Raw genomic sequence first — 27,282 nt, forward strand, 5'->3', positions numbered from 1 at the left:
CCACGCGCCAAACAGTCGTTAATTTGCCACCGAATAAAACCGTGCCCCCGGCTCTCCGTGATCTCGATCGATCCTCGTGAGCCCGCTCGAAGAAAACAACGATCCGAGTTCTGCTCCATCGACCCGCCATTAATGCCCGTCGAGATGGCCAATTACGATCGGTAATTTCACATTTTCTCTGCCTGGTGGTCGTCGCGATGAGAACCGGCTTTTATTCATAGCGATGCAAAACGCGCGACGACGATAGTTCTTATCGATAAAGGTACCGAAAATCGATCGATGAACGTCTCGATTGGCGGCAGTCTCGGGTGCAAACCTTTTAAGCTTCATTTCTATGCGAATATAGGAAGTTAAGCATCTTTGAATTTCAAGGTTTTTGAATTCTTATGTTTAAAGAAAACTTTGTATGTTCAAAATTAACCAATCAGTTAGTTGCATTGTAGAATTGAAGAATTGAATTGAAGGATTGAATTGAAGGATTGAATTGAAGGATTGAATTGAAGGATTGAATTGAAGGATTGAATTGAAGGATTGAATTGAAGGATTGAATTGAAGGATTGAATTGAAGAATTGAATTGAATTGTAGAATTGTAAAATTGAATTGTAGAGTTGAATTGCAGAATTGAATTACAAAATTGAATTGAAGAATTGAATTGAAAAATTGAATTGAAGAATTGAATTGCAGAATTGAATTACAAAATTGAATTGAAGAATTGAATTGAAGAATTGAATTGAAAAATTGAATTGCAGAATTGAATTACAAAATTGAATTAAAGGATTGAATTAGAGAATTGAATTGAAGAATTGAAGAACTGAAAAATTGAAGAATTGAATAATTGAAAAATTAAAAAACTGAAGAATAGAAAATTGGGAAACTGGAAATTTTGAAAATTAAACATTTTTATGCTTTGTACGTTTCCTAACTTCCAAATCTCCAAATTTCCCGAAACCCAAAATTCCTAAACTTAAAAATTTCCCAGTTACCAAACCTTCGACCAAATTTCAAAATCTGAAAAGAAAGTAAACCGAAACCCTTTTCATTCAACGAGAAAAGTGTCTACCATAAAACACATGTCTTTCATCGTACAATTTACCCCAAATTAATTTCGTTTCGCGTAATTTAATATCGCGCAAAGTGTTGCGAGTGAATTAAACGAATTCTCTAAGCGAGCACAAAAGAAGCGTCCATCGCACATTTGGTGTTTCCATTTGTTTCCGTAAGGTACGAGGCGACGTAATTTCGAGAAAAATGGTAAATCATTTTCACGAAGGCCCCGCTTTACCCGGCACTTAAGACCTCCATTACCAAAAGTGGGCGATGCTCGTCTATTTTAGAATGATTATCGGTTCATGGGGCAATTTCGTGCAGACGCGTCGCGTAATGAGCATCCTGTTAATTGCTTTTGCCCGTAGATATTGCATTCTTGTCTTCGTAATTCTCTACCCGGCTACAAATATCCCTTTTTCGGTTCGATTAAGCGAAATATTCCATTTATTGATGGAATCGATGATCGAACATTATTAACATGTTCGATGATGTACCATTATTACGTACATCGATTTTTGTTACCTGTTAAATTATACCGTCAAAATATTGCCCGCGATGATTGAAATAAATAGCGTAATAAATAGGTATACGAATTTTAAATTAATTAAAAGTTTAACTGGAACAAACGCCGATAAAAGAAAGCTATTAACGTGATCAAATACAGCGCGAGGAGAGAGGCCCGATAACTATCGATATGCCCATCACGTACGCTCATTAAGAGGAGCGAAATGACTGGCGCTCTTTTCTGACAGAAGGTATCGATTTAACAGGTGTCTCAATTATGATGCACTCGCAGACACCGTAATCTCGCGATTCGTTTTAGTCGGAATAACTTGGACCCTGCTTGTGTCATTCACTGACTTTATATTTGGAAGTTTGGAATTTTTGTTTTGTAAAAATTTTCCGATCTAGAACTTCAGAAATTTTGAAGTTTAGAAACTTCAACATTGGACAACTGTAAAATATGAAAACAGATAAACTTTATCATTTAAAATTATAAAATGTAAAAATTATGAAACGAGAAAATTGTGAAATGTGAAAATTATAAAACGTAAAAATCGTGAAAAATTAAACTCGTAAAATATGAACATCCTAAAAACTTAAAATCGTGATATAAAAATTCTGAAATTAAAAAATTGCGAAACATAAAAATCGTAAAACATAAACTTCATGAAATGTAAAAATAAAAACTAAAATGTAGAAACTCGATTAAACAAAATCATAAAAAATTCCGCTTAAAAATGAAAAAACGAACAAAACTAATGAAACTAAGCGCAGTGATTTTAGTGCTGGCAGGAGACACGAGCTTGAGTCCATAAATAGCTTGAAAAGCTTTTATCTACCATAAAATGATTATTAAGGGTGTACACGAGGGAACACATGTTCGCGGCGCGAGAGTTCGCCCACATTGTCTGCCCACCTTTTATATTCTTGATTTCTATTGCCAGAAAAGGCCTACGTGTGGGTGTACGAAATTTCTGCTCGCCTGTTACTAGGTCGTGTGCATAAAAAGTCGAATTCAACTCCATATAAGACGGTATCAAACATAGCATTAAACAGCATATTCATTCATGGTATCAATTACGATATATTAATCATTTATGAGCTCTTGCAAATATTTAGAATCGTACTTAACCTTCAAAATCATTTAAAGTGTATAAATAGTACTAAATCTATTTTTAATTAGAATAAATCATATTAACATTCTTTCTATCCCTTAACCTATAAGTCTTAACCTATTCGTCATCGTATCAAAGTTAAATAATTATTACAACGTGGAAATAAATAAAGAAAACTGACATGTTGAGTATATTTAAAATTGATCAATCTTTAGTTATTCAAATTATAATGATTACCAAATCCAAAATGTAATCCTAGAGTAAATAGAGTTTAAATCTTCGAAGAACCATACCATATGTCAACAGTCTAGCAACACACATAAGTCAAGGGACTAACCCTCTGCATCTATATATCAAAGAATTTTAATCGTACCATGACATTTATCCTATCAGAAATTTGTACAGTTTTCGTTGGAAGATAAATGTTAGAAGAGAGATGATATATGGGGACTCACCAAGACATCCTGCAAGAGTTCGTGTTCGTCGAGGAGTATCACCTTGCAGTGGAGAAGACGTGGCCTACGGCTTCCGGTCGGCCTAAGTCCAGGACAGAGCCACTCTACCACCATCTCTTCCTTCGACAGCCCTTATTTCCCTTGTGATTCCTTCCTGGCTTTATTCGTTCATCCGCTCGTCGGTTTCGGTCATCCTGAAAGACGAGGACGACGCTGTAATCCGATCAAAACTGTCCCCGTTCTTCAACCTTGTACACCGACACGGTCAACTTCCATAACGACGGTGTCGACGGGAATAACCATCTGTTGATTCTGACGGGTAGGTTTTCAAACTTTTTTGTTTCTTTTTAATCTCGGCTCGAATTTTGTCAGGTGGAAATTTAGGAGTATTCTAGTTTTGGGAGTGGAGGGTTTAGGGATTTTTTTTTGGGGAGTGGGATTTGGGAAATGGGGAGTGGAGAATGGGGAATTTGGGAGGTGGGAAGTTTGGGTGATGGGGAATTTGGGGAATGGGGAATTTGGGGAATGGGGAATTAAGGGAATGGGGAATTTGGGGAATGGGGAATTTGGGGAATGGGGAATTTGGGGAATGGGGAATTTGGGGAATGGGGAATTTGGGGAATGGGGAATTTGGGGAATGGGGAATTTGGGGAATGGGGAATTTGGGGAATGGGGAATTTGGGGAATGGGGAATTTGGGGAATGGGGAATTTGGGGAATGGGGAATTTGGGGAATGGGGAATTTGGGGAATGGGGAATTTGGGGAATGGGGAATTTGGGGAATGGGGAATTTGGGAAATGGAATTTGGGGAAATTGGAATTTGGGGAATTGGAATTTGGGGAAATTGGAATTTTGGGAATTTGGTATTTGAGCAATTCGGAATTTGGGGAATTTGGAATTTGGGGAATTTGGAATTTGGGAGATTTGGAACTTGGGGGATTTGGAATTTGAGGAATTTGGAATTTGGGAGATTTAGAACTTGGGAGATTTGGAATTTGAGAAATTTGGAATTTGAGAAATTTGGAATTTGGGAGATTTGGAATTTGGGAGATTTGGAATTTGGGAGATATGGAATTTGAGAGATTTGGAATTTGAGGAATTTGGAATTTGAAGAATTTGGAATCTGAGAAATTTGGAATTTGGGGAATTTGGAATCTGAGAAATTTGGAATTTGGAAAAATTGAGAATTCGGAAATTCGAAAATTTGCAAATTTGGACACTCGTTAATACGCCATAAAAGACCCATTAAGTAATGAAATTTACGCACCGCAAAATGTTACCCCAAAAGAAGAAAGCATCGAAATCGATGAAGTAAACTCGTGCTATGCGTGACAAATTGTCGGTGATGCAAATTTTCACGGTGGAGAAACGCCGAAAACATCGGTGCCCATCGACGAGTCTGTTTTAAGGGGTATCAAGAAAATTTATGCACGCCCCTGTCCGGGAATAATTACCGCGCTATGAGCATTATTTACATAACGAGTTTCAGTAACAAACATCGGTGTAAAATCCTCGTGGCAGTCTGTGGTCGTTTAACCCGTTAAACGAGCACGACGGGTTAACTCGTCACTCGACTGACCAACATTCGAGATATTGTACTTGTTATGGCGTATTTGTTCACGGAGATCTTTGACTCTAATTGTCCTCTAATTGCACTTCCATATATGCGACGATTGATTTCCTCAGAGGTTAAAACATAATTGTATATTGGTACCATAAATACTGAAGGATAATTATAGGTATAATTATTTTTTAGTATGTTTGTTGTTTAAGATAGTTTAGGGTTTAGAGGCTTCTCTCATGCACCATTCGACTTGAGACAATAATTTGAAATAAGCATTGTTTAACTAATTTTATAACAGTACTCGTGTGATGTATAAGCATAGGGAAATAGACAATAGTGGAAATTATTAATAGAGAAATAACCTGAAACTCATTTAACATTTTAATTAACATTTTAATGTTGCTGTTAGCAAACAATAAAATTATCTTCAAGTGCAAAGGGTTAAGATTTGGTAATTTTAAGGTTTGAGGACATTTAGAGAACCTGCAGACACAAAATAATGAAACCACCTGGGTCATCTTCCTAGGTGTCTGTAAACAAACTTCTCTCTTCCAAAAACAAAAAAGAAGACTCAGAATAATGTAACATCAAGAACTACATATTTAGAGACAATTAATTTGTAATCTACAAATTGAAGATACACGAACATCATTATCTAAGTACCAAGTATTGGGTACTTCAAATCCTCATAATTCCAATTGAGTCTTTAATCGCAATTAAAAAGATACCAAGCATTTCACAGCACTCTATATAGACAACAGAAGAAGCGATACGGAAGTTTCAGGTTTTATCGAGAAACGATATAAGTCACGATTCGAAAAGGAGTTACCGATTAAAAAGCGACCGTTCGAGCAACTGACGATGCGATCGATGTCATAAATCACGAAATCAATTGCACGAACCAAGTCCGGTCAGTTACGCGTCTTCGTCCAACGACTCCTCGAGATCTAGATAATTCACGTTGGTTTCGTGTCCTCCTTTCTCTATTCTTCCCGTTCGTCATTGCTCTCTTTTTATTTTTCTTGCGCGGACTTCGTTCTATTAATCGGGATACCGTGTCCCGTCCGCGGATCTCCTCGGAGGAGACATCCGGCTGATTAACGATCGAATCCTCTCCGCTAATTGATTAACGAGTCAGCTTAACGCGAGCCAGCTGCTTTTTGCGATTCGTTAGCGTTTCATTATTCCGTTGGCGAGCATCAGACTCCCGTTTGAACGCATCAGTCTGGTTAATTCGACCCCTTTATTCGTGCATTGTACATGGCGATTTTAATTGATTCCGTTGAAGCCGAACCACTTGGCGTTCTAGGAACTCGATATATTTTCAGACGGATTTCATTCTGTGTTGCTTCTACTTTCGGGTCTATCTTCTTCGAGAGACAAATTCTTAAGTGTAGGGTATGTGTATTGGTATTTGAGTGTATTGCTAGATAGGTAATGAATTGTGTCTTCGATTTACACTGATTAAATGTAATATGTAGTATGATTGAAAGTATTTTAGTCAGTTTGAGTGAAATAGTTAGAGGATGAGATATGAGATGGATTTCTAAGTATAGATGTTTCTGAATATTTCATGGCTGACATTGTCATGTAGCTTGATGCTGAAGCTGTAGATATTGATGTCTCTATATACATTCATATCCCAAACTTTTGCATCTCAAATTTCCACATCCCAAACTCCACATCCCAAATCTCCACGTCCCAAATCTCCACATCCCAAATTTCCACATGTCCCAAATCTCCACATCCCAAGTTTCCACATATCCCAAGTTTCTACATATCCCAAATCTCCACGTCCCAAATCTCCACATCTCAAATTTCCACATGTCCCAAATCTCCACATGTCTCAAATCTCCACATATCCCAAATCTCCACATGTCCCAAATCTCCACATGTCCCAAATCTCCACATGTCCCAAATCTCCACATCCCAAGTTTCCACATATCCCAAATCTCCACGTCCCAAATCTCCACATCTCAAATTTCCAAATGTCCCAAATCTCCACATGTCCCAAATCTCCACATATCCCAAATCTCCACATGTCCCAAATCTCCACATGTCCCAAATCTCCACATGTCCCAAATCTCCACATGTCCCAAATCTCCACATCCCAAGTTTCCACATATCCCAAATCTCCACGTCCCAAATCTCCACATCTCAAATTTCCAAATGTCCCAAATCTCCACATGTCCCAAATCTCCACATATCCCAAATCTCCACATGTCCCAAATCTCCACATGTCCCAAATCTCCACATGTCCCAAGTCTCCACATGCCCCAAATCTCCACATCCCAAGTTTCCACATATCCCAAATCTCCACATGTCCCAAATCTCCACATCTCAAATTTCCACATGTCCTAAATCTCCACATCCCAAATTTCCACATGTCCCAAATCTTCACATCCAAATTTCTACACACCCCAAATCTCCGCATCTCCCATTTCTACACACCCCAAATCTCCACCTCCCAATTCCCAAATCTCCAAATCCCAAATTCTCCACCTCCCACCACTCCCCACCCCAAAAATCCCTCCAAAGTCCCGTACAATCCTCCACTAAACCAGAAGCCTCACTCATAAAAAGCTCTGACCAAACACGACAACAAGGAAAATAAAATCCGTGGACAATCAAGTGAGGCATGAAACGTTTACGACCGAGCTCGCTCCTGGAACGAGCCATTCAGTTTCGGATAAGCTGTTCGTACCGTCGAAAGAATCTCGAATTTGTTTTCGACGCCTGTAACCAGCGTGTTTCCTGGCGTCGCGTCGCGTCGATTGAAAGAAATCGTAAACAGCTCGCTATTCGCTGTGGCTACTCGTCTGTACCGTTAGCCCATAGTTCCCTCGACGTAACATCTCGAATACGATTGCCTGCCTATCAGACGTATACATACGTTCGTCCACGTTAACGCGCATACGTGAACGCGTGTACGATCGTCTGCCACTTAAAATACCTTCTTCGGGGCCTGTTGGCATGCGTTTCTCGGTGACTGACGTAAAAAACCGTGCCGGCCTGCTGAGCCCCAACGAAATCGATACGTTGACGTGCTTCGAGGCTGCATCGGTGATGCGGGTGATACATATTTATACGGGGGTGAAATTTACTTGAAAGGATAAAGAGGGTTATTGCGGATCAAACGATCTCGTTCTGGATGGCAAACGTGTGTGTACTTGTGATTGTTATGTGCTGAGAATTCTATGAAATGTGGTAAATGGTATTATTAAGTTTGTTTGAAATAGCCTGGATGCTACGTGATCTTGACTGGGTTCTAGTGTGACCTAATCTAGTTTGAATAGACGTTTATTGTAACTTTTATATAAGTTAATGACACTATGTTCGCATTTAGGTAATTGTAACTGTTCAAGGATTATGTGAAATAAAATACACGCGTGGAGTATATCAGAGCAATAATTATATTTATAAAGGAAAAATTAAACGGTGAAGAAACTATTGAAGAATTCGGTGCTTACAAGACGAGTGCACAGTTAGAACTAATTAAAAAATAACTGCTATGACAGTGCATGCGTCTATACCTGGAGTACTCGCAGGCCCCAGACCCTAATTAAACAATAACTTCGAAGGATGTGTGGTTTTCCAAAAACGATATAAACATGCTTTAACTTCAACAGTAACAATACTTCAAGCTAATGGTCATATGTGAACCTAGTCTGAGTCAAATCCCCAAATCCCAAAATCACCATATCATTCCCAAATCACATTCCTCTACCTACCTCAAAATTTCTAAATTGCCAAAGCCGTAATTCTCCCACAATAATACCTATATCCCGCGTAATACGAGATGTCTGAAAATTTGATAAAGCTCTCGCCTCGTAAAATTTCATTAATACCGACAAATAGGCGTTCGCGAGGCACGCACGCGGTTCCGAGTAAACGATGCGCTGGCCAGGTCAAGGATGTCCGTTAATGATACGCGCGAATTATCCATCATTACTGGGTATGCAACTATATCCACGATACGGTATCCCATTGTCTCGGGGCTATTTATAACGCATGGCTATTCGCGTAGGTCGCGGTTGATGCACGATCGAAAGGGAGGACCGATTAAAAAGCGAAGGTAGCGGCCGCCGCGGTGCAAGAAGGATTCCAAGGGTGTACTGATAAATGTACCGGTATATAGGCGAGAGTAAATCATCGGAGGGACTTGTTGCGCCGCTCGGCCGTCCGCTTCTGCCCGCTCCGGTGCAATTTAAATATTTAAACTCATTAGCCGGGGCAAAATTACGAAGCGCCTCGAGCCGACCGTTTTGTAATCGTCCGGTGTATTTCAATCGCGGTGATTTGCAATTGAATGTTTGCCTGCGAGTGGCCTCTTCATTTTACAATGTTCAACGGCGTTTCGACTAGCCTGCCCCGTTGTCGGTAGGAGGCCACCACCACCACCTCCTCCTGACTCCTCTTCTTCTTCTTCTTCGTCCCTCCACGTACGGAGCCGGACTCAAATAAAAATTACGCATAAACGTTGGCCGGCGCACCGAGCAATATATCAAGCCTGAAAAGAATGTCCCTACGCTCGACGAATCGCTAAGAAAATTAATGGCTCGTGCTTTGCATTCTCGAGAGAAGCTTTGAATACCGAAGGTATTCCGAGTAGCCTTCCAGGTTCTGGCAGCGACCGAGTCCGACCGGCTCCTCCTGCGATCATCCGCGGATTCGACTGATTGCGGTTTTGCCAACTTTTTTCCCTTTCGTTCGTTAAACGATGCCTGTCGAACGTGTCACGTCTATGGTGATCTTTACACGTACAGGATCTTTGACACTCTTGGAACTCTGTATTAACCTTGTCGTACTTTGACGAGGCTCACTCGTACACACTCACAGCTCTAATATAACAAATCTTACTCAAATTTTTAATACTCTTCAACTTAACATTTAAAACCAACTATAATTTGCATTATCAAAAATAGCTGAATATAAAATATTCACATTTTAATTTTTGTTTGTTTAAACATTATAACTATCAATAGTTAGTTTTGACTTACGCATCTGACAAATAAAATGTACAAAGGGTTATTCAACTAATTAAATCCATTTTGAAATATGGATACAATCTTCTTCTTCTTCTCATATCACTCGCATTGATATGACTCTATTCATGATATTGAATGAGTCCAATAGCAATTTTGAAGATGTTGAAGACTTTGAAGATCTCGAAGTCTTTGAAGACTTCTGAAGTGAAGAGCTTTTGAATGACTCGAAGTCGCAAAGTTCGCAAGAGAGTCTAGATAAGAAGTTCTACTTTCCTTGTGTGCTCTGAAAATCGAAAGCGAACAGCAAAAAGCTTTTCCTGCTGCACTTATTGTTAACCAAATGAAACTTATGTGGCACTCGAGTGTGCATTTACTTTTAACGTGCCAATCAAAGCGTAAAAGATTCTGAAAGCAAAGGGAACGAGACACCGTAATACTCGTCGATGTTTACGCAGGAAATTGCGGCTTGGTATCGGTTAACCGTATCAGTTCCGAGGAGTTTGTTTCGTTGAATAGCTGGGGCATATTTGTCTTTACACGGGTGTGACGTTAGCTTCCTTCACAATTTTTCAACTTTTTAACTTCTTAGGTTTTCAATTTTATAATTTCTTAATTTTGTAGTTTCTCAATTTTTTTCGACTTCTAAATTATTCCATCGCCATATCTCTAAATTTCTAAATTCTTATGTTCTTAATTTTTAGGCCATGAATCCTTAAATTCTTGTATTCCTACATCCCTTAAGTTCAATGTATCCAAGTCCTTAAACTCCCACATCTCTAGATTCATTTTCTACAAATTCTCAAACCCTTCTATTTAATGTACAAGAATACATGTCATTGACTGCACCATTATAAATATGAAAAGAAGACAATATCTAAAAGACCAAGTCAATGCCTAAAAGACCATTCAATATAAAAAATGTAACTTAAGTAAAATAATGAATAAGTACAGTTTTCGAAAGGTATAGAGTGGCGAAGAGAATGGTCCGAAATGGTTGCCATATTGGCGACGATGTGTCACGGTTGGGCGACAAACGAACGCGTTAATTGATCTCGGCAGTCCTCTGGGCGATTAATCCCGCAATACGGGTTAAACCGTGGCAATTTGTTAAGCTCCGTCAGTTTCTATTATCCCCGGGACAGATTCAGGGATTCTGGATTCGAAACCTGTTCCGCGGATGCATCGAAGCCACGCCGGCTGGTGGCTCGAGGCTCGTTCCGAGTTCAATGGCACTCGTCGCGGTTCGGCACATCGAACATCGCCGATTTTTAACGCGACACCGAGGACAAAAGGTGTACTTGGACCGTTGACCTTCCGCGGGAGACAACGTCTGTCGCCCCCGGGTGCCTTACCGTGTGCAGACGTGACGGGAAACAATCAGGATCGCCGAGAACGCGTGACCCTGATTTTCGTGTCGTATAGTCATCGGGAAAAGTTGAACGAACCGACGACTTTCGTTTAGACTACGAAACCAGTACGATCTACAAGCCTAGATCAACGATATGTCAACGATCAAGGTTGTTTAAAATTAATGCCGTTATTGAGCAACAGTTTCTCCATGCTTTCGATAACGTCGATCTTCGATGACTAATGGATTCGATTCGGTATCATAACCTCACTTTCTAACTCTTCCAGCTTTTCATATGTTGCTACTCGTTTATTTTATCTGCGAAATCTTTGTAGCTATCTCTTTGAAAAATATAACTCTTATAAAAATGAAAAGCGCTGAATTTTTGTACTGTTACTCTTTATATTAAAAGAGACTTATTTTTCAATAGAAGTAATATTTAAATTCAACTTTTCGAGGTGGATTAAAATTCTACGGTACATAAAAAGCTCAGCAAGAGGTGGGAGTTTCTAACCCACTTAACATGAAGAGTTAAGCTGTAGCTCCACTTCTCATTTTCTATAAAAACTCTTATAAAGTACTTGTATTGAAACTGCATTCTAATTATATTTTCTCATTAAATTTTACACTGCTCATGGTTAAAATTATTGTATTTAAATGGTTCGGTTTTTATTGCAATGTGAGAATGGATATAGGTATGAAAGTGATCGAGCATGGACTTATGAATGAATCTGAATTAGGTGAACATGGCGTAATGTGAATGTAATGAATGAATCTCTTCGTGATTCTAAGCTGAATTCATAGGTGAATTCATAGTACATATGATTCTGCAAATGGTCTGAAGTAAAATTTAAAAAGAGCTGAATATTCAGATTAGATCATTATCAACATAAATTTTTAGTCCAACGAAATTAACTTCATCATGAATTAAGCTTACGAATATTTCTCAAGGATTCTCTCATAATGTAATCTGGTTCTCCAATAAATCACTACGTGATAAATATACAGCACAGTATATTTGGTTGTAGAAATAACTCTTTTCAGAAACGTTGACACAGATCACTTTCATAATCACCTTCCGCACACGACAGAACGAAACGAAACGAATCGAATGAGTTCCTCGAATTCTTTTTCTCCCTGTTTCTCCCCTGCGTGCGTCAAGATGGAGGACGCAAACTCTCGAGCGCTTATTTTATTCGCGCACAACTATCCGTGGAAAAGAAGCGCGGCCGCCACAGTCCCATAATTGGTGCTTACAGCTAATAGCCCATTGTCTGCCGTGAAGAAGCGGGAAAAATGTTTCATTTATCTGAGACGTTTTCTGAAGGCGCACCATCAGAAAAAACACAACGTCGACGAAGCGCTCCGGAACGAACGGAATACAATACAAGCTCTTGTCCCACGTTAAACATTCGTCGATACATTTTTTCTCGTCGCGTCGACGGGACAAAGGAAGTGCTACGCGTAACCCTGCTGGGAGCAACGGTACCTGTTTATTTTCACCGGACTTTTTTCCCTTTTTCTGGCTCCAATGACGCGAGGGCCACTTGCTCCAGAACCTGCTCTAAATTAGGGAAACCAACATGTTCAACTTGGGAAACTCAAAAGCTACTTTATGTTTTGGTGGCGAAATTTTTGAAGTAATTTTGATTGTGAAAGTCTTAGTCAAAATTTCGAAAGAACTTGTCATGCGATTTGTTTGTCAGATATGTCAGTCAAGTGACAATATTGCTATAATGTTGAAACTAAGTTGAAATGTTGTGTCAGTCTCCTATTCAGGTATCCTTGACTATGCAAATATAGTTACACGTAAACTTCAAGTTGTATTCAAAATTTGAGGAAGATTCGTCACGTTTTAATTGTGAGCACAAACTTGTCAAAATATAGCAAGTTACACTTTTCACATCTTTATATTGCATTGATTTTTTTTCTGTATTACTATATTGATTAATTTTTCTATATTACTGTACTGATTTTACTATATTAGTTTTGTTAACATTATCAAACTGAATTGATAACGATATCAATTGTTATGTTGTTAAACGAAATTTATTTCGATAATGATGTACTTAATAGAAGATTCAATTTGGTACTGAACAGACATTTGACATTTTGCTGTTTTACATTTTCAAAAGTTCTAAAGCAATTCTGAGATATCAATCTAAATCCTTAGTACATTATACAATCGTCCATTGTGTCAACTGTAATACTGTTTTCCATAAAAGTAAAAATTCGAAGGAAAGTGAAATTTCGCTCGTAGCATCATTTGAATAACTACGTAGGGATAACGGGTTATTTAAGATTCTCGAGAGGTTATTTTAAATTGTCCTTCGATTTATTTTGAAACTGCTCTGGACTTGAAATTTTAAAAAGTTTCGTAAATGTAAATTTTTCTCACATTTCTGTCCTTGAAAACCAGAGTAACCCAAATTCATTTTTGTTACGAAAAATAAGGGCATACATTTATACCAAACTTAATTGAATAAGAAAATAAAATGGTGACCTTCATATCTGTTTCAGTAAATTAATATAAACCTATTATTATGTGTAGTAACTAATTGAATAAATAAACATCACAAACTGTTCCACCGTTTTCACTTATTTCATCTTTTAAAATGTAATCAAGGTTATTTCAAAACCTGATTATTGATTGTCATGAATCGTGAGCGTTCCTGAACATATGATTTACGAGCGATGGTCAGGTTTTCAAATAACCTTAATTAGGTTTTGAAAGGTAGTAATGAGTATCCACTCTTCGAAAGACGCTTTCTGATGCTGCAAACTTCTAATTTTAGAAACATCACTGGGTTAAATGCATATTGTTATTTATGTTTCTGTCAAAACTAGTCACTATCAAACTTCTATCAAAAGTACTAAAATAAATGTACTAAGACGTAGAAATTATTTCGTGTAACTGCAAATTAAACAGCTGAATATCGACAAGTGTTTCAATATTTTAAAATAGCAGACATTCAATGAAAATAATGATATGTAACAGCTAATTGCAGTAATTGATATATGAATATCGTATCGTATATGATAGACTTTATATAACATTAATTTTCATTACACAAATTCCTATAACGCGCCAAAAAATACTGAGGCTACTATTTCCATATATTCTTCGTGTGACTCTATGTAATAAAATGTGAAGAATTAGTCCGATTTTATAAAAGCACAAAAAATAATTGACGTGGCAATAATATGCAGAAGTCTATTGTAAACAATGATTTTCACACAGGACAATTTTAAATAATACCAAGTCGTACAAGAGTCCACTGTACACTAACCCTTGAAGCTACTATGCAGTTATCAATTCCACTTTTCGATGGAAACACGAATTCCCTTCAAGTTACTTCTCCCTTATTAATCACCATTATCTGTCCCCCTACGTACACATTCCACAGATTTAAAAAATCCCCATTTCAAATTGTCGCATTAAACAGCGAGCGTGAGTCACCTCTCGAGTACAAAGGGTTAATGATTCGGTGCGAAAGCACGGCGCGAGGGGTAAAAAGAGAAAAGTCGTAAGAGTAGCGAGAAACAAACACGGGACTAATTGTAACGTTATCAAACGTACCTTGACCGCGAAACTCAGATGGCAGATCTACGACCGGGTGTCGTTGCGTTGATCGATGTTCCCCGTCCCTCCGTGAGGATCATCACGTTTCCGGTGTCCGTTCGGATCCAGGTAAATCGTTGGTTTCCACGAACCGGCGCACACCAATGTCACGGAACAGAAAACTGTCGAAACGGTAGGCGATGATCGCGTAAATATCTCGTTCGGTCTCACTGTACACGGGTGAACCGGTCGACGCGGTGCCGCTGCGTGCACTGTGACATGTCAGGTGGTGAATTTTCGTCTGGCGGAACTCGAGAGGAACGGAAGCGACTTGAACTGACCGCGCGCAGGGAGAAGCCAACGCCGGAGGAAGGAAGTCGGATCGGCGATCGATGACACCGGCGGATTAGAGAGGCAAGAGGAGACAGAAGAAGAAGGAGAGAAGGATCCAGCCGCAGAACGAGCGAGGAACGCCGGATCAGGGCAGTGGCTTGGCTCGGATCAGACTGAGCCGAGTCAACCGAAGGATTCAGATGTGCCTTTACCTTGCGCGCCTTCCTTTCCTTTCCTTTCCTTTACCTTTCCTTCGCCGCTTCTCCCTCTCGCGCACCGACGTCTCGTGTGCTGTTCACTCTGTTAAATCGTGATAGCGTGGACAGTGGCGTACCTCTTCGCTCCGGGTACTCCACGAACGCCACGCCAGAAATTGCGACGCGTCACGCGACCACCGAAACCTTTTCTACCCGACACTGCTCGCTTACCTTGCGTCGCGATTCTCCTCGATTATCCTACCTAGGACCGTACAAATCGCACGATCCCTTTCATCTTCTACAACCCATACATTAATACACACCACATATACTGTCTTCAAAAATTCAAGAATCAAAACTATCTTCAAAATTCAAGCTTCAAAACTATCTTCAAAAATTCGAGCTTCAAAACTGTCTTCAAAATTCAAGCTTGAAAACTGTCTTCAAAAAATCAAGCTTCAAAACTGTCTTCAAAAATTCAAGCTTCGAGACTATCTTCAAAAAATCAAGCTTCAAAACTGTCTTCAAAAATTCAAGCTTCAAAACTGTTTACCAAAATTTACATCTTTCGACATATACTCTTCTTCAAAATTAAAAAATCTCTTAACGTATACTCTCATATAAAATTGACACCTCTTAACGTATACCCCCCTTTATAACTTACATCTCTTGATATACTCTGTTCTAAAGTTTGCATTTTTTAACGTGTGTCTTGACCATCAATGGCCAATAATGTACTTAAAAATCTGACGTATATATTTGAACCTAGCAGGTGTAGGTTCCCCTTCGTGAAATGATTGCATCTTTCCAAGTAAAATAAGAACACCCTTCCTGAAGATTGACCTGAAATTTGACATGTGATCATATGAATATCGTCCAAAAAGCGTACCTGACTGTAGAGTCTAAGATTTATATAAAATACGTGGACGCGAAATTAATATTTAAGGGAAATTTAGCGTTCAACGAAATCGAATTGCGCGCCCCGTTTCGGGATAAGTGCGTCGTGCGAGTGATACGGCCCTGCGCGTAAGCATGGCATAGCAAAGCGTCTGTCCCTGTCTCGGACGCAACTCACCTTCGTCGCTGGAGGACCCCGGCCTCGTGCCCGCCATTCTTCCTAATACTTTGGTGCACGCCAACCGGGGGGAAAAAAAGAGTCCCGGTAAAAAGGTGCTGGCTCCATAATGCCCCCTGCAATCCAGTTGACTTCCGAAAAATAAAAGGATAAGCGAATTAAAGGAACGAATAAAATGAAGGAGGAAGAAACGAGGTCCCTTTTGAGGACGTCTTCGTTGAACGTTAAGCCACTTTTCTGAATGATGCGCTGCCACGCAGAGTCTCGAGGGGTTTTTTGTTCGACGAATTACGAAGTTACACGGGAACGGATAGAGAAACCGGGCAATTTATTTGCTTCGGAGAGGTAAATTGACGCGAGAGCGTCCTATTTAAAACAGGTGTTACAGGTGCGTGTTTCAACCAACGAGCGTAGAGCATTCAAACATTGTCGGCGATCTTTTGTCGAGACTCACGATGATTCACTGTTTTCTACGGAAATTATATTCAATGGAACACGTGAGCGGGACTTCTTCGCGGCGTTTAACAGCCGTTTCATCGGGGTAATGTACACTCGAAAGCGAATCTCGCTTTCCTGTGAAAATGCCAGAGGGGAACCTTACCACCCGCACAATTTTTACATTTCAAAAATTAATAAATAACAGAACTCTCTTAAAAATATAATTACTTTTAAACTCAATCTGTTCTATTACATACTTTACATTTCAGAAAGAAAATTCTAGAAACTAGTCTTTCATAATTAATTTTACAAAATATAACAGATGAGAGTGTAAAATAAATGATGACGAAAGTTCAAAGTATTTTGAAAGTCTTGCATTTGCATATATTTCAAAACACATGTTTTCGCGCGGTGCCTGAAAAAGTACTATCGGCATCATCTAGTGGTCAGGTGTGGAATTATGAAAACATAAAATTGCAATTTTTTATAAAATGAAGAATATTTGTGATTTGCTGACGCATGCATATCGATGTATAATTATTTAGTCTTGCACCCCGATGGAATTTGATACATAGTATAGTAAATTAAGCAAATAAAATCAATATTAATTGAATTAAAAAAAAATTGAACAAGTGGCGCCATCTCACCTGCGAACGGGGTGAACTATACATATTTGAAACTGTAGTTTCATTAGTTCCTACTTTCACCGCTAGATGGCGGAGTATATTTTTAAAAGTACAACTAGCGCCATCTCTCCGGCGAACAGGGTGAACTACACGTATTTGAAACACCTAGTTCACTAGTTCCTATTTCCACCGCTAGATGTCCAAAGAGTTTGAGTTTCTCGCTCTAGAGTTGATATTTGGACCTCTCGCGGTGGAAATAGGAACTAATGAACTTCGTGTTCCAAATACGTGTAGTTCACCCTGTTCGCCGGAGAGATGGCGCCACAGGTTCAATTTTTTTTTTATTCAATTAATATTGATTTTAAGAGCTTAATTAATTTCAATATGCATTAAATTACATGAAAGAGCAAATGTAATTAATTTTGGAATATTTTCGATTTTAGCGAGCTGTTCCTAACCTAATCTGAACCTAGTCTAAAGGATTATATTTCAAAGATTTTTTTTTCTTCATTCCATCGATTTTTTAGGTACGTGCAATTGTAGCGTGTATTGAATCGAAAGTGTAGCTTTGGTATCATCAATGTACCAACACTCGTTAATATTCTAAGAGGAACTATTTTATTATTTCTGTTTTTCAGGTTCCCAACCGGCTACTAGATGACAATAGTACAATTTCCGAACCCTATTCTAAACTTCCCAAAATTTAATTCAAAAGTTTGAAGTTCGCAATTCTTTAATTTAGAAACATTTCAGTACATTTACATTTTTGACTGCATGATATGCAAAGGAATATAACTACAATTTATCGTGAATTCAATCATTTATTAATTTATTAACAGAACATGAAATCGCTGCTCGTGATAGGAAAGCCAAAACAATTATACGATACACTTTTATTTTAAAGTCTTAGATTCGTAAGAGTACAAAATAATACAACGTAAAACGACGATTTTCTCTCTCCGGCAACGTTTATCACTCCAAAATGTCTCTCTGTCCTAAACGGTTAGTCGATCTTGAAGTCAGTAAAACACTCACCGTTGTTTATCATTATAATCGTTCTTAATCGAAACTGAATTCTTGTTCCTTTTCACTCGTACACTTTAAAAGCAATGAGCACATTTCGTAGATTTAACGCACTCGACAGCCCTCGTCACAAAAATTTTGGATGCGTTGTATATTGCATCTGTGTATTTGTGTCTGTGTGTGATTAATGTGTACGTCGGGTGTAATTTGTGTATGTGTACGTGTGTGTTAAGCGTACGCGTAACACGGCGGGTGTAGAAAGTGTCTTAATATTAATATTACGCACGTACGTGAAGTTTGATGCGTGTACAAAGTTAACAGCTTAAATACTAAACATTGTGTGTACGTGTTCGTTTTTTCCGTATCTCTTACAAATGTCTTTTTAACTCTTTATCGTCATTGCTTCGTCCGAGTATGTACGCGTGGTAACGATTATATTTTTCTTTTCTTTTGTTTATGTACATATAAAATCGAGTTTCGTTTTTGTCTTCCATCCGGCACATTTTGTCGGTCCGTTCTCTCCGAACACTTTTAGCACCTAACTGGAAGTAAATAGAGAACACACTTAGATATAACATTCACTTGATCCCCCGGTATATTATTTTCGCTACATCACTGCTTTTGCACTGCAAAACGAAATTTCAGTGTAAAGAGCATGTGAATAGACACGAACTGACCGGAAACTGTTGCAACGTTACTTGACTCTGCTTAAGGGGTAACACCACTCTAGAAATCAGAAAAAAATGTGATTTTCGGGAACTTTTAAAGTAATAACCGTACAAGTTATAAGGTCAGAATAAAAAAGGCTTTATTAGATGTGTTTTGAAGATGGTTGGTAAATCTTTATAAACAATTTGCACTAAAAATGGCGGCTGTAGGTGCTAGCAAGCAACAACACTATTTCTTTGAAAGGGCTTCATGGCCGGACTGTTTTTTCATTAACGAATGATCCTAAGTCAAAAAATTTCTCATATTATATACCAAAATCTATGGAACATCGTACGGAAATTAAAAAATATTAATAATTGTTAATTTATTGTAGATATGAACAAAAAGTTTCGAAAAACGGCAGAAAATTCAGCATTAAATTGTTAATAAAAAGTTAAGTAGTTAATTAAACAAAAAATCCGTACGATGTTTACTGCGTTATACTATTTTGCACCTCTCTACGAAATTTCAAGTCGATTAGTTAAAAACTTTTCGAGTTATTTGTCCGGCCAGTTCAAATAAAGTGATTTCGAGAAAAACGCGTTTAAAGTTTTGATTGCCATTCAGCATAAGAAATTTGTTATATAACTTTAATCAGCGATGCCTGCACCATACATTTGGCCTTCTATATTAACATCCTCCATGTCCTCTTCCTTCTTATTGAATCTAAGATTCAATCTCGACATTTTTGAAGCTTCATTCAAAGATGGTTCTGAAAACTCTATGCGTCGGGCGTCGGCTTGTAGGCAAAAATTGTAACAATTTTCTCCGACAGACATATCCAAGGCTTTTATTAGTTCCATTATAGTGAATAGTCCATCTTTGAATATGCAAACGGATATTTTTTCGACGGATTCATGGTGTCAACGGTGTTGACTAAACCATAATAAATACTGAACTCATCAATGAGTTTTCTTGACAGATTTCCCTTTCCTTCAAGAAACTGCCTATTTTTTCAAATTGGGAGTCATATTTTATTAACCTAGCTGAATCAGGCCTTTTGCCTTTACCCAGGTACCGTTCTCTACGCTGATTATTGTGCGCGTATCCGCAAGTTACGCTGAGCCAACCACAGAGTGGTTGCTGTCCACTTAAAAAAATTCATGTTTCCGACCTGCCCCTCACTTAAAACTTTTGTCTCATATTCTATACATAATAAAGCATCATTTAAGCAAAAAAAAAAAAAAAAAATTGGCCTTTTTCAAAATTCTAGAGTGGCGTTACCCCTTAATATCACAGGCTGATTATTTCAATGGTAAGGCAAGACGTTATTGTTATTTCATTTAGCTAAGAGGTATAACCGAACTGTTTAGGAATTAATCTTTTCTCTTGATTCTTTTCAACGATCGTTAAGATCGTATTTACCGACGATGTTTCCACGTTGAACCTTACTAAAGTATATGAGAAGCATTTTACGATGTAAAAATATGATCAGATCCGTGCTTTTTTTTGTTTTCTTAAGTTGTGGTAATGTTAATACCGTCTATCACGGGAATCCGAACGAGAACGGCGGTCTCGGCTGCGGCTACGGGTCAGAGATCTCCTGCGAGGGCTACGGGACCTTGACCTAAAATATTAAAGAGACATTTTATACCATTTTTAATAAAATTGAAACAATTATTCATTAATGCACGACCCCTACTTCGTCTCAAAAATGTTGATAACACTATTCTATTATTAGTCGTGTTAGTTCACGGCTCGAGATACAACAGCGAGCACGGTACACTTCCCCAGTGAAAATGGCTATCTGCGGGGAAAGATCCCACCATTCGTTTATCTTTAATTAATAAGCTCACAATTTTCATATTTAAGTATTTGTTACTTAAGAATTTTATAGGTTTTGCAAATTGAATTTTATAAAAAAATTCATAAATCTGTTAGTTAAGAAATTTTGATTTCCAAAAATTAAAGATAAACGACTGTAGACTTTTTCCCGCAAAATAATCATCTGAGGGAAGCCCACATAGTACCCAAGGGTACATGCTCCGACACCGAGGCTCAAGATTTTTATCACATAGTAATAAGGGAATCTACAAGATAAACAAAATAATATCAGATACTTTGTATAAAACACATGAGACGAAACAGAACGTCGCACGTTAAACACATAGGTACGAAAAATGATCGCAAGGCAACTGTAATAGAATTAGGACTGGCTAATTCCTATTTGCCTAAGGGGTGATAAAACTAGTTAGACACAATAATTAATACAAAATGACATCTCACCAATAATGAGAAACCAATAAACGAAAGTAGGATTAATTTAGTTAAATTAAATCTTTACAAATAACTGTTATATATGTATATATGTAACATGAATATATACATATATATATATACTGATAAACATATTATTATTATTATGTAAAGGGTGGCAGTTCCTCAGTCCAATGTCAAAACATTATCGCTAAAATAACTGAAAAAAGAAATATTAACCACAGTGTTTCTTTGTATGATGTTCCTTTGCTATCCTTGGCCATTGCAAGCTTAAACATGATACAAAACATTGGACTACAGGAAACGTGACACCGTAATTAATAAAAAAATAAAAAAAAAAAAGAAAAAGAAAAATGATAAAAAATCTTTGAAAATCGGTGAAATACCAGACAACTGTGAACATGTAGTGGTGGTTGGTGGTGGTGGTACTTGGTTGGGTGGTGGTGGGATGGTGTGTAGGTGGTGATCATTTTGCTTTGCTCAGTCGAAGAGAAGTGGCGGTCGCGTTGTCGGCTAAGTTTAACGTGATGGTTGACGAGTAGTAGTAGTAGCAGTAGTAGTAGTAGTAGTAGTAGAAGTTGGAACGGACGGACGGACTGACGCGCCGAGATTTTGACAGAAGTATTCGTTCATATCGCGTCGGCTGTTCGATGGATTCACGATGCTCCTAGCCGCTAGAGGTTGAGGTAGCCCGAAGAAGTCTTTTTGAAGGGGAACAGACGGACTGACGGACTGACGGACAGCATCGGACTGTCAACTGACGGACGACTTGGCTCCTACCGGTGACTGGTGGTGACTGATGGTGACTGGTTGGGAAGTTAGTGGGCAGGCAGGCTTTTTTTTGTTCAGTTTTGATTGCTAGACTTTTTTTCACGGTGGCTGTAGTAGTAGTAGTAGTAGTAGCAGTAGTAGTAGTGGCGGGGAGACGAGCAGAGCTAGGAGCTGACGCTGGTAGAATCTGCAAACGTCAGTTTTAGCAATATAACTATCAACGTTATCATACTCCTGGCCACTATATCGGTATACACGAGTTTTTCCTTAATCCAAATTCACAAAATTGCACATTTTCGACTTAGCAATAGATTTTTTTTTCTTTTACGATTATCCTAGACTGCCCACTCTGATGCGTACAAAAGAAGATTCTACTTGCAGCTGATCGATTAAACTTATATGAATGAATGTATCAATTTCAACTTATTCTTTTACGTATACTTATCGTAACGCATAGTGCAGTACACTAACGCAATACTATGTACTTCGAAAGTAAAATAAAATTCGATCTGGTGAAACTAATATGGAATAATGGAATCAGATAATCGCAAGCTGCTTCAATGCGTGTACGATAAATAAAAGTGACTAAAATACGAAGTGCAACTGAACTATTTGCACATTAGTGCCTTCCGATATAAAAAATTCTCTGCTATGTAGCTATTTAATCAAATTTAATAATTAATTTATATTTCATTCGATATCTGAAAGAAATTTCAAAATTTTGTTCAAAAATCAAATAAGCAAACGTAAGCACTTATAAACAATTACTAAACAAGTACGATTGAGTACAATCGATCTTCAGATACCGAATAATCTATTTATGACACTTACAAAGTGAAATCAATCAGATTCTATAATAAAAAGAGCACAATAAGCGCTAAAAATAAATTGCTTTGAAATGATAAAATTAACACCAGACACCGCTAATTACTTTCATATGCCGACGGTGCTCTTTTATGCACCGAACCAGCTTCGTAGTTGCCAACTAATTCTTGATCTTAAACGTTTTCTTTTTTCTTTTCTGTCTCGAATTACTTCTTCGTCCTCCGTCTACCGCACATTATTTTACTTCTGTCCTCTCCAACTTATGCCAATCAGTTATAACAATATTTGACCGCCGATCGTGACTATTACGCAATTCTTAGTGTTCAATACATTCTGAACCGAATTACTCTACATGTTTCTTTTTTATATGATACATTGTGATTCTGCGTGCAAAATTGCGATGATCACAATACAAGCGGTACTTGCAAATACCTACTTGTAACTTGCAGATTGGCTGTTCTTGGTAAGGCCCTGAAAATTTGATAAAAAGTTATAAAACAAAAGGAAATTACCTGGAATATCGGCTTATTGGCGATCTGCGCGGACTTCTTGACCAGGACCTAAAAAAGATTAAGAAAAACTGTTGTACGTTTCAGACTGCTCATATGTTGTTGATCGCCATGTTTTCTTTTGTCTACTTGCACCTGAAAATTTCGGTTAACAGGGCTAGAAAAATCTTACCTTGGATAACGACCCAATGATCTCCTTCGAGGACTTCGAGATCTGGACCTATAAGTTTGTCAAAAAAGATATATGGTATGTGAATCCTGTTGTTCGCTAAGCATATTCACAAGGAGATTACAATGGGAGCAATATGAGCTCTAAACGAAATTACTACCTCTGCCATAACTAAAACTTTGCCCTAGCATCTCCCGTTTAGGTTTCCCATGCAGTGTATTTGGTTGCTCTTCGGCTAATCGCGCAATTATTAACATTTAATAGACAAACATTTTAATGATACCCAAACATATTATTCATTTGCTATCATTAATATCATGTTCATATATTAAACTATTATTGACAAGAGCACTAGCCAGAAGAGCGATAAGATCAAATAAAGTACATTTTATCCGCATTCCTATACAAAATAATGACAAAAAATATAAATTTATATCCGTTGTGCATAAAAAACTGTTCACCGAAACCCGTGCATTGTTTCTTAACATTCTTATTTGAGAACTGCACTGTAATACCTACTTGGCGAGACACTTAGCCGTCTGCAGTAGCTCAAATGTTGCTGTAAAATGCGAATCCCTAACGTTTAAAGATCTCTTACCTGGAGTATCTTGGACCTGGTCTCCGGCCACCACCTCCACGTCGACTCCTTCCTGAGGACATTTCTACTCTTACTCTGGTTCCACAGCAGCGTCTATTATATAAAAATATTGATTTCATCACACATTGTAATTTAACATTAAATAAATATTGATAACAATATGTCCTTTATATTTCACTTACGTTCCATCTAACCCTCTAACTGCATCTTCTGCATCTCGTGAGTCTTCAAACTCTACGAATGCGAATCCAGGTGGGTTTCGTGCAACCCACACATTTCTTAGTGGGCCATATTTACTGAATGCAGTTTCAATTTCATGTTTGCTAGCACTGTTTCCCAGGTTACCGACATAAACTTTGCAAGAAAGATCCCATTCACGATAACGTGACATTCTGTCCATGTAAATAATAAAAGTAATCAATTAATAATTGGAAGGCAACTCACACTGACCATTTCATTTAACACTTTGTAGTTTGTTGATGGCAGCGTATTATCATAATTTAATTAATTAAGTTTTTTATTTCATGTATTTATAGCATTCAAAATTGAAACAAAATGGTAGACAACAACAAGTACTTAAATTTTAAATGTTGTCCTTCAATCTCAGTATTTGTATAATTACATGTATTGTTTAAAAAGCAATCCCAATTTCAAATGAAATATATAAATATAATGAAACAAACAACTATGATAATTCTATATTGTTAGGAATTATATCTTCAATATACACGTTAGGAATTCAATAACAGAACGGAAATGAGTTATCGCACCCACTGTCAGTTTATCTATATTAAAATAATATCGACCGGCAACGAAAATAATATTATCTAGTATGGAATTTCAACTACTTAAATGAACATATAATCATCTAAATAAATTTTATAGATAATTCTATTTCATTTAATTGTAAACATTTAAACTATAACTAAAATTTATATAGATTAGAATTATGCTTAAAAGAGAAAGTCGGAATACCGCCATGTTGTACTCTCGATTTACCGTGGAAACGAGAAACCCATTACGACGAACTAAAATATTTTAGTTTAAAACAAAAATACAATTTATTTCTTCGTCTGAAATATTTCAACAATAAACAAAAATTATTTCTTTGAAGTTTATATTCACAGGGACACAAAAACACTGTGAAAATATGTTGAAACAGAAACCGACGCCATGGAGATTTCATACGATTGTTCCTTTCAATCAGTGATTTTTATAACTATAAATATATAAAATGTTATGTATTATTAACAAATTACTGATTTACTTACGTTTTGAATGTGTAAATTTATTTAAGGAATTTTATAATATTATAATACACACAACCGCCTCCTTGAACTGCACAAGCAGCAATGCCCACAAAATGGTGGCGTGTGTAGCGTTGATCTCCTTCCGTGGCCTCCTTTCGAAGATGGCATTGGTGCATGTATATTGCTTTCCATATTTTAGTCAAATCAAAGTTTAATACCGTAATTATATTTTTCTATTTTATGTATAAATAAAATTTGTTAATACACGCTAATTTAAGATTCATAAATATCAATTTAACTCAATGTTTATTTAAGTCGTAATAAAATATTTAAATGATTTAGATCTAGTTTGAATTATAAGTTAATTATAACAATTGTTGCATAGAAGGTATACATCTTTAATTAGCCATATTGTTAAATAAAAGTACCTTCAATTATTTATATAACAAGTAAAAACGGTGTCAAAAAGCCGTTTACAAAAATCGATAAGAGGTTTGTATTGACTTACGTTGTACAGAGCGCAAATGGTATACTCCCACTACATAACACTGCATCAATAATTAAATTTAAAGTACAGTGGGCAACGTGTATAATGGGAAACTTAATTAAAATGAATATCAAAATTTATTTTTACAGATCTTGAATTATGGAAAGTTGAAATATATGTACAATTTTACAAAATAAATTTATAGATGCAAGGAATACAGTTTTGTAATAAAAATATAATACTAATTAATTCTGTAACTGTTATATTAATGAACAAGTCTTTTGTAGTCAATTTTTTCCAGCTGAACCAAAGGTTTCAATTGTTCGGCAAAAATTCTCATATCTTCTGCTATTGCATCTTGACCACTTGGTGCTAAAACGCTCAATTCCACTAAATAGCTTTGAGATATGGCTTCCATACTTTCAGGCATTTTTCCCTGCTGACCCATTTTAAATATCTTAGAAACTGTGACTTTCATTCTCCCTTTACGAAACATATAACCACGAGCAATGTATTCAAAATCTAATCTACATCCAAGTTCTGTTAGAAAGTCAACAACTGTGTTACTAGTTGCAATATCTAAACTGCTTCTAACAATTGTTGGACGTGATTTATCACCCAATTCTGGCTGACCAATATATCGTAATTGCCAGGGCATATCTTGATAATCCAAAGCTCTCCTTACACGTAAAAGTAATGGTTGTTCTGATGCTCTGAAACATACGTTATCATATATTTGCATTCTTATATATGATATCATCAGGTATCACAAGGACAAATCAGTAATCATATATTTAGAAACAATTGTGATTACCTAATACTGAAACACATTTCATGATCATTAAATGTTTCTGGTCCAGTATCAACATTATCACATAAACCACGTAACCTGTGAAGCAATACTTCTACTGCACTATCCAAAACTGATCCTTGCAATAAATATTCTTGATTTGGTATTATGTTAGATTTAAGTGCAGCTGATAAACTGTCCATTGCTGTGCTTATTGGAGCACTCATTTTGAAAGTTATAATATTCGTGTAACAATGTAAATACAATGATATACTTATTTCGATAATATGTATAAATAAACGATATACATTCAATTATATAGGTTAACTTGAAACTTCATTCCCTCATTGTTGACATCCACTACATACATGTGATTTAGTTGTTTATCATATTTGGTCCCATAACTACTGAAATAGTTGCTGACTTCAAAGAGAATTTTCAGATTACATCAAATAAGTACACATGTAAATGGAAAATATAATTTTATTTTATTACATATCTACAAATATGTATAGGTATATAAACTCATAAATTTGAGGTTTGATTACTATGTAAATAAAAAACTATTTGTTGTTCGTTCCACGAAATATCATACCCAAAAGACGACGAATTTTTATTTATTCTGCGCATCTCTCATTGCTTCAGATGATTCAGAAAAAGCAAATTTCTATTTCGTTCACCA

General features: G+C 37.1%; 3 protein-coding genes and 1 long non-coding RNA gene across 15 annotated transcripts in view; 1 reads left to right on the forward strand and 3 right to left on the reverse strand.

Annotated features, from left to right (window-relative positions):
* The window catches only part of LOC100878771 (band 4.1-like protein 4A), a 70,991-nt gene extending 55,575 nt beyond the window's left edge, over positions 1-15,416 (reverse strand). The window contains exons 1-2 of one of the 4 annotated variants that reach the window (XM_076531087.1): positions 14,603-15,416; positions 3,123-3,316 (exon numbers count right to left, since the gene is read on the reverse strand). In XM_076531087.1, coding sequence (XP_076387202.1) covers positions 3,123-3,236 — 114 coding nt within the window. In that variant the 5' untranslated portion in view covers positions 3,237-3,316; positions 14,603-15,416. The remainder of the gene's footprint in view (positions 1-3,122; positions 3,317-14,602) is intronic. The other 3 variants (XM_012281518.2, XM_076531086.1, XM_012281516.2) reach the window with 3 other exon arrangements.
* Positions 15,417-18,131: 2,715 nt separating this feature from the next.
* On the reverse strand, positions 18,132-25,500 carry LOC100878663 (RNA-binding protein 1). 9 transcript variants are annotated; one of them, XM_012281513.2, is made up of 7 exons: positions 25,345-25,500; positions 24,256-24,465; positions 24,074-24,166; positions 23,479-23,526; positions 23,310-23,357; positions 20,465-20,551; positions 18,132-18,818 (listed from the first exon to the last, which is right to left on the reverse strand). In XM_012281513.2, the coding sequence occupies exons 2-7, from the start codon at positions 24,462-24,464 to the stop codon at positions 18,815-18,817; spliced, it is 489 nt and encodes a 162-aa protein (XP_012136903.1). In that variant the 5' UTR covers position 24,465; positions 25,345-25,500; the 3' UTR covers positions 18,132-18,814. The 9 variants fall into 9 exon arrangements, 8 of the variants coding, with proteins under 8 accessions (XP_012136903.1, XP_076387206.1, XP_012136904.1 ...); XR_013038013.1 differs by lacking the exon at positions 18,132-18,818 and adding an exon at positions 21,982-22,159; XM_076531091.1 differs by lacking the exon at positions 23,479-23,526.
* On the forward strand, positions 22,129-24,234 carry LOC143264329 (uncharacterized). The gene is made up of 2 exons (XR_013038016.1): positions 22,129-22,221; positions 22,312-24,234. It is a non-coding gene; the product is annotated as an uncharacterized LOC143264329 (long non-coding RNA).
* Positions 25,501-25,928: 428 nt separating the features above from the next.
* MED18 (mediator complex subunit 18) lies at positions 25,929-27,281 on the reverse strand. The gene is made up of 3 exons (XM_012281502.2): positions 27,196-27,281; positions 26,625-27,023; positions 25,929-26,523 (listed from the first exon to the last, which is right to left on the reverse strand). The coding sequence occupies exons 2-3, from the start codon at positions 26,825-26,827 to the stop codon at positions 26,076-26,078; spliced, it is 651 nt and encodes a 216-aa protein (XP_012136892.1). The 5' UTR covers positions 26,828-27,023; positions 27,196-27,281; the 3' UTR covers positions 25,929-26,075.
* Between the last annotated feature and the right edge of the window lies 1 nt (position 27,282).

Source organism: Megachile rotundata, chromosome 4 (assembly GCF_050947335.1).
Source record: "Megachile rotundata isolate GNS110a chromosome 4, iyMegRotu1, whole genome shotgun sequence".
Lineage (NCBI taxonomy): Eukaryota > Metazoa > Arthropoda > Insecta > Hymenoptera > Megachilidae > Megachile > Megachile rotundata.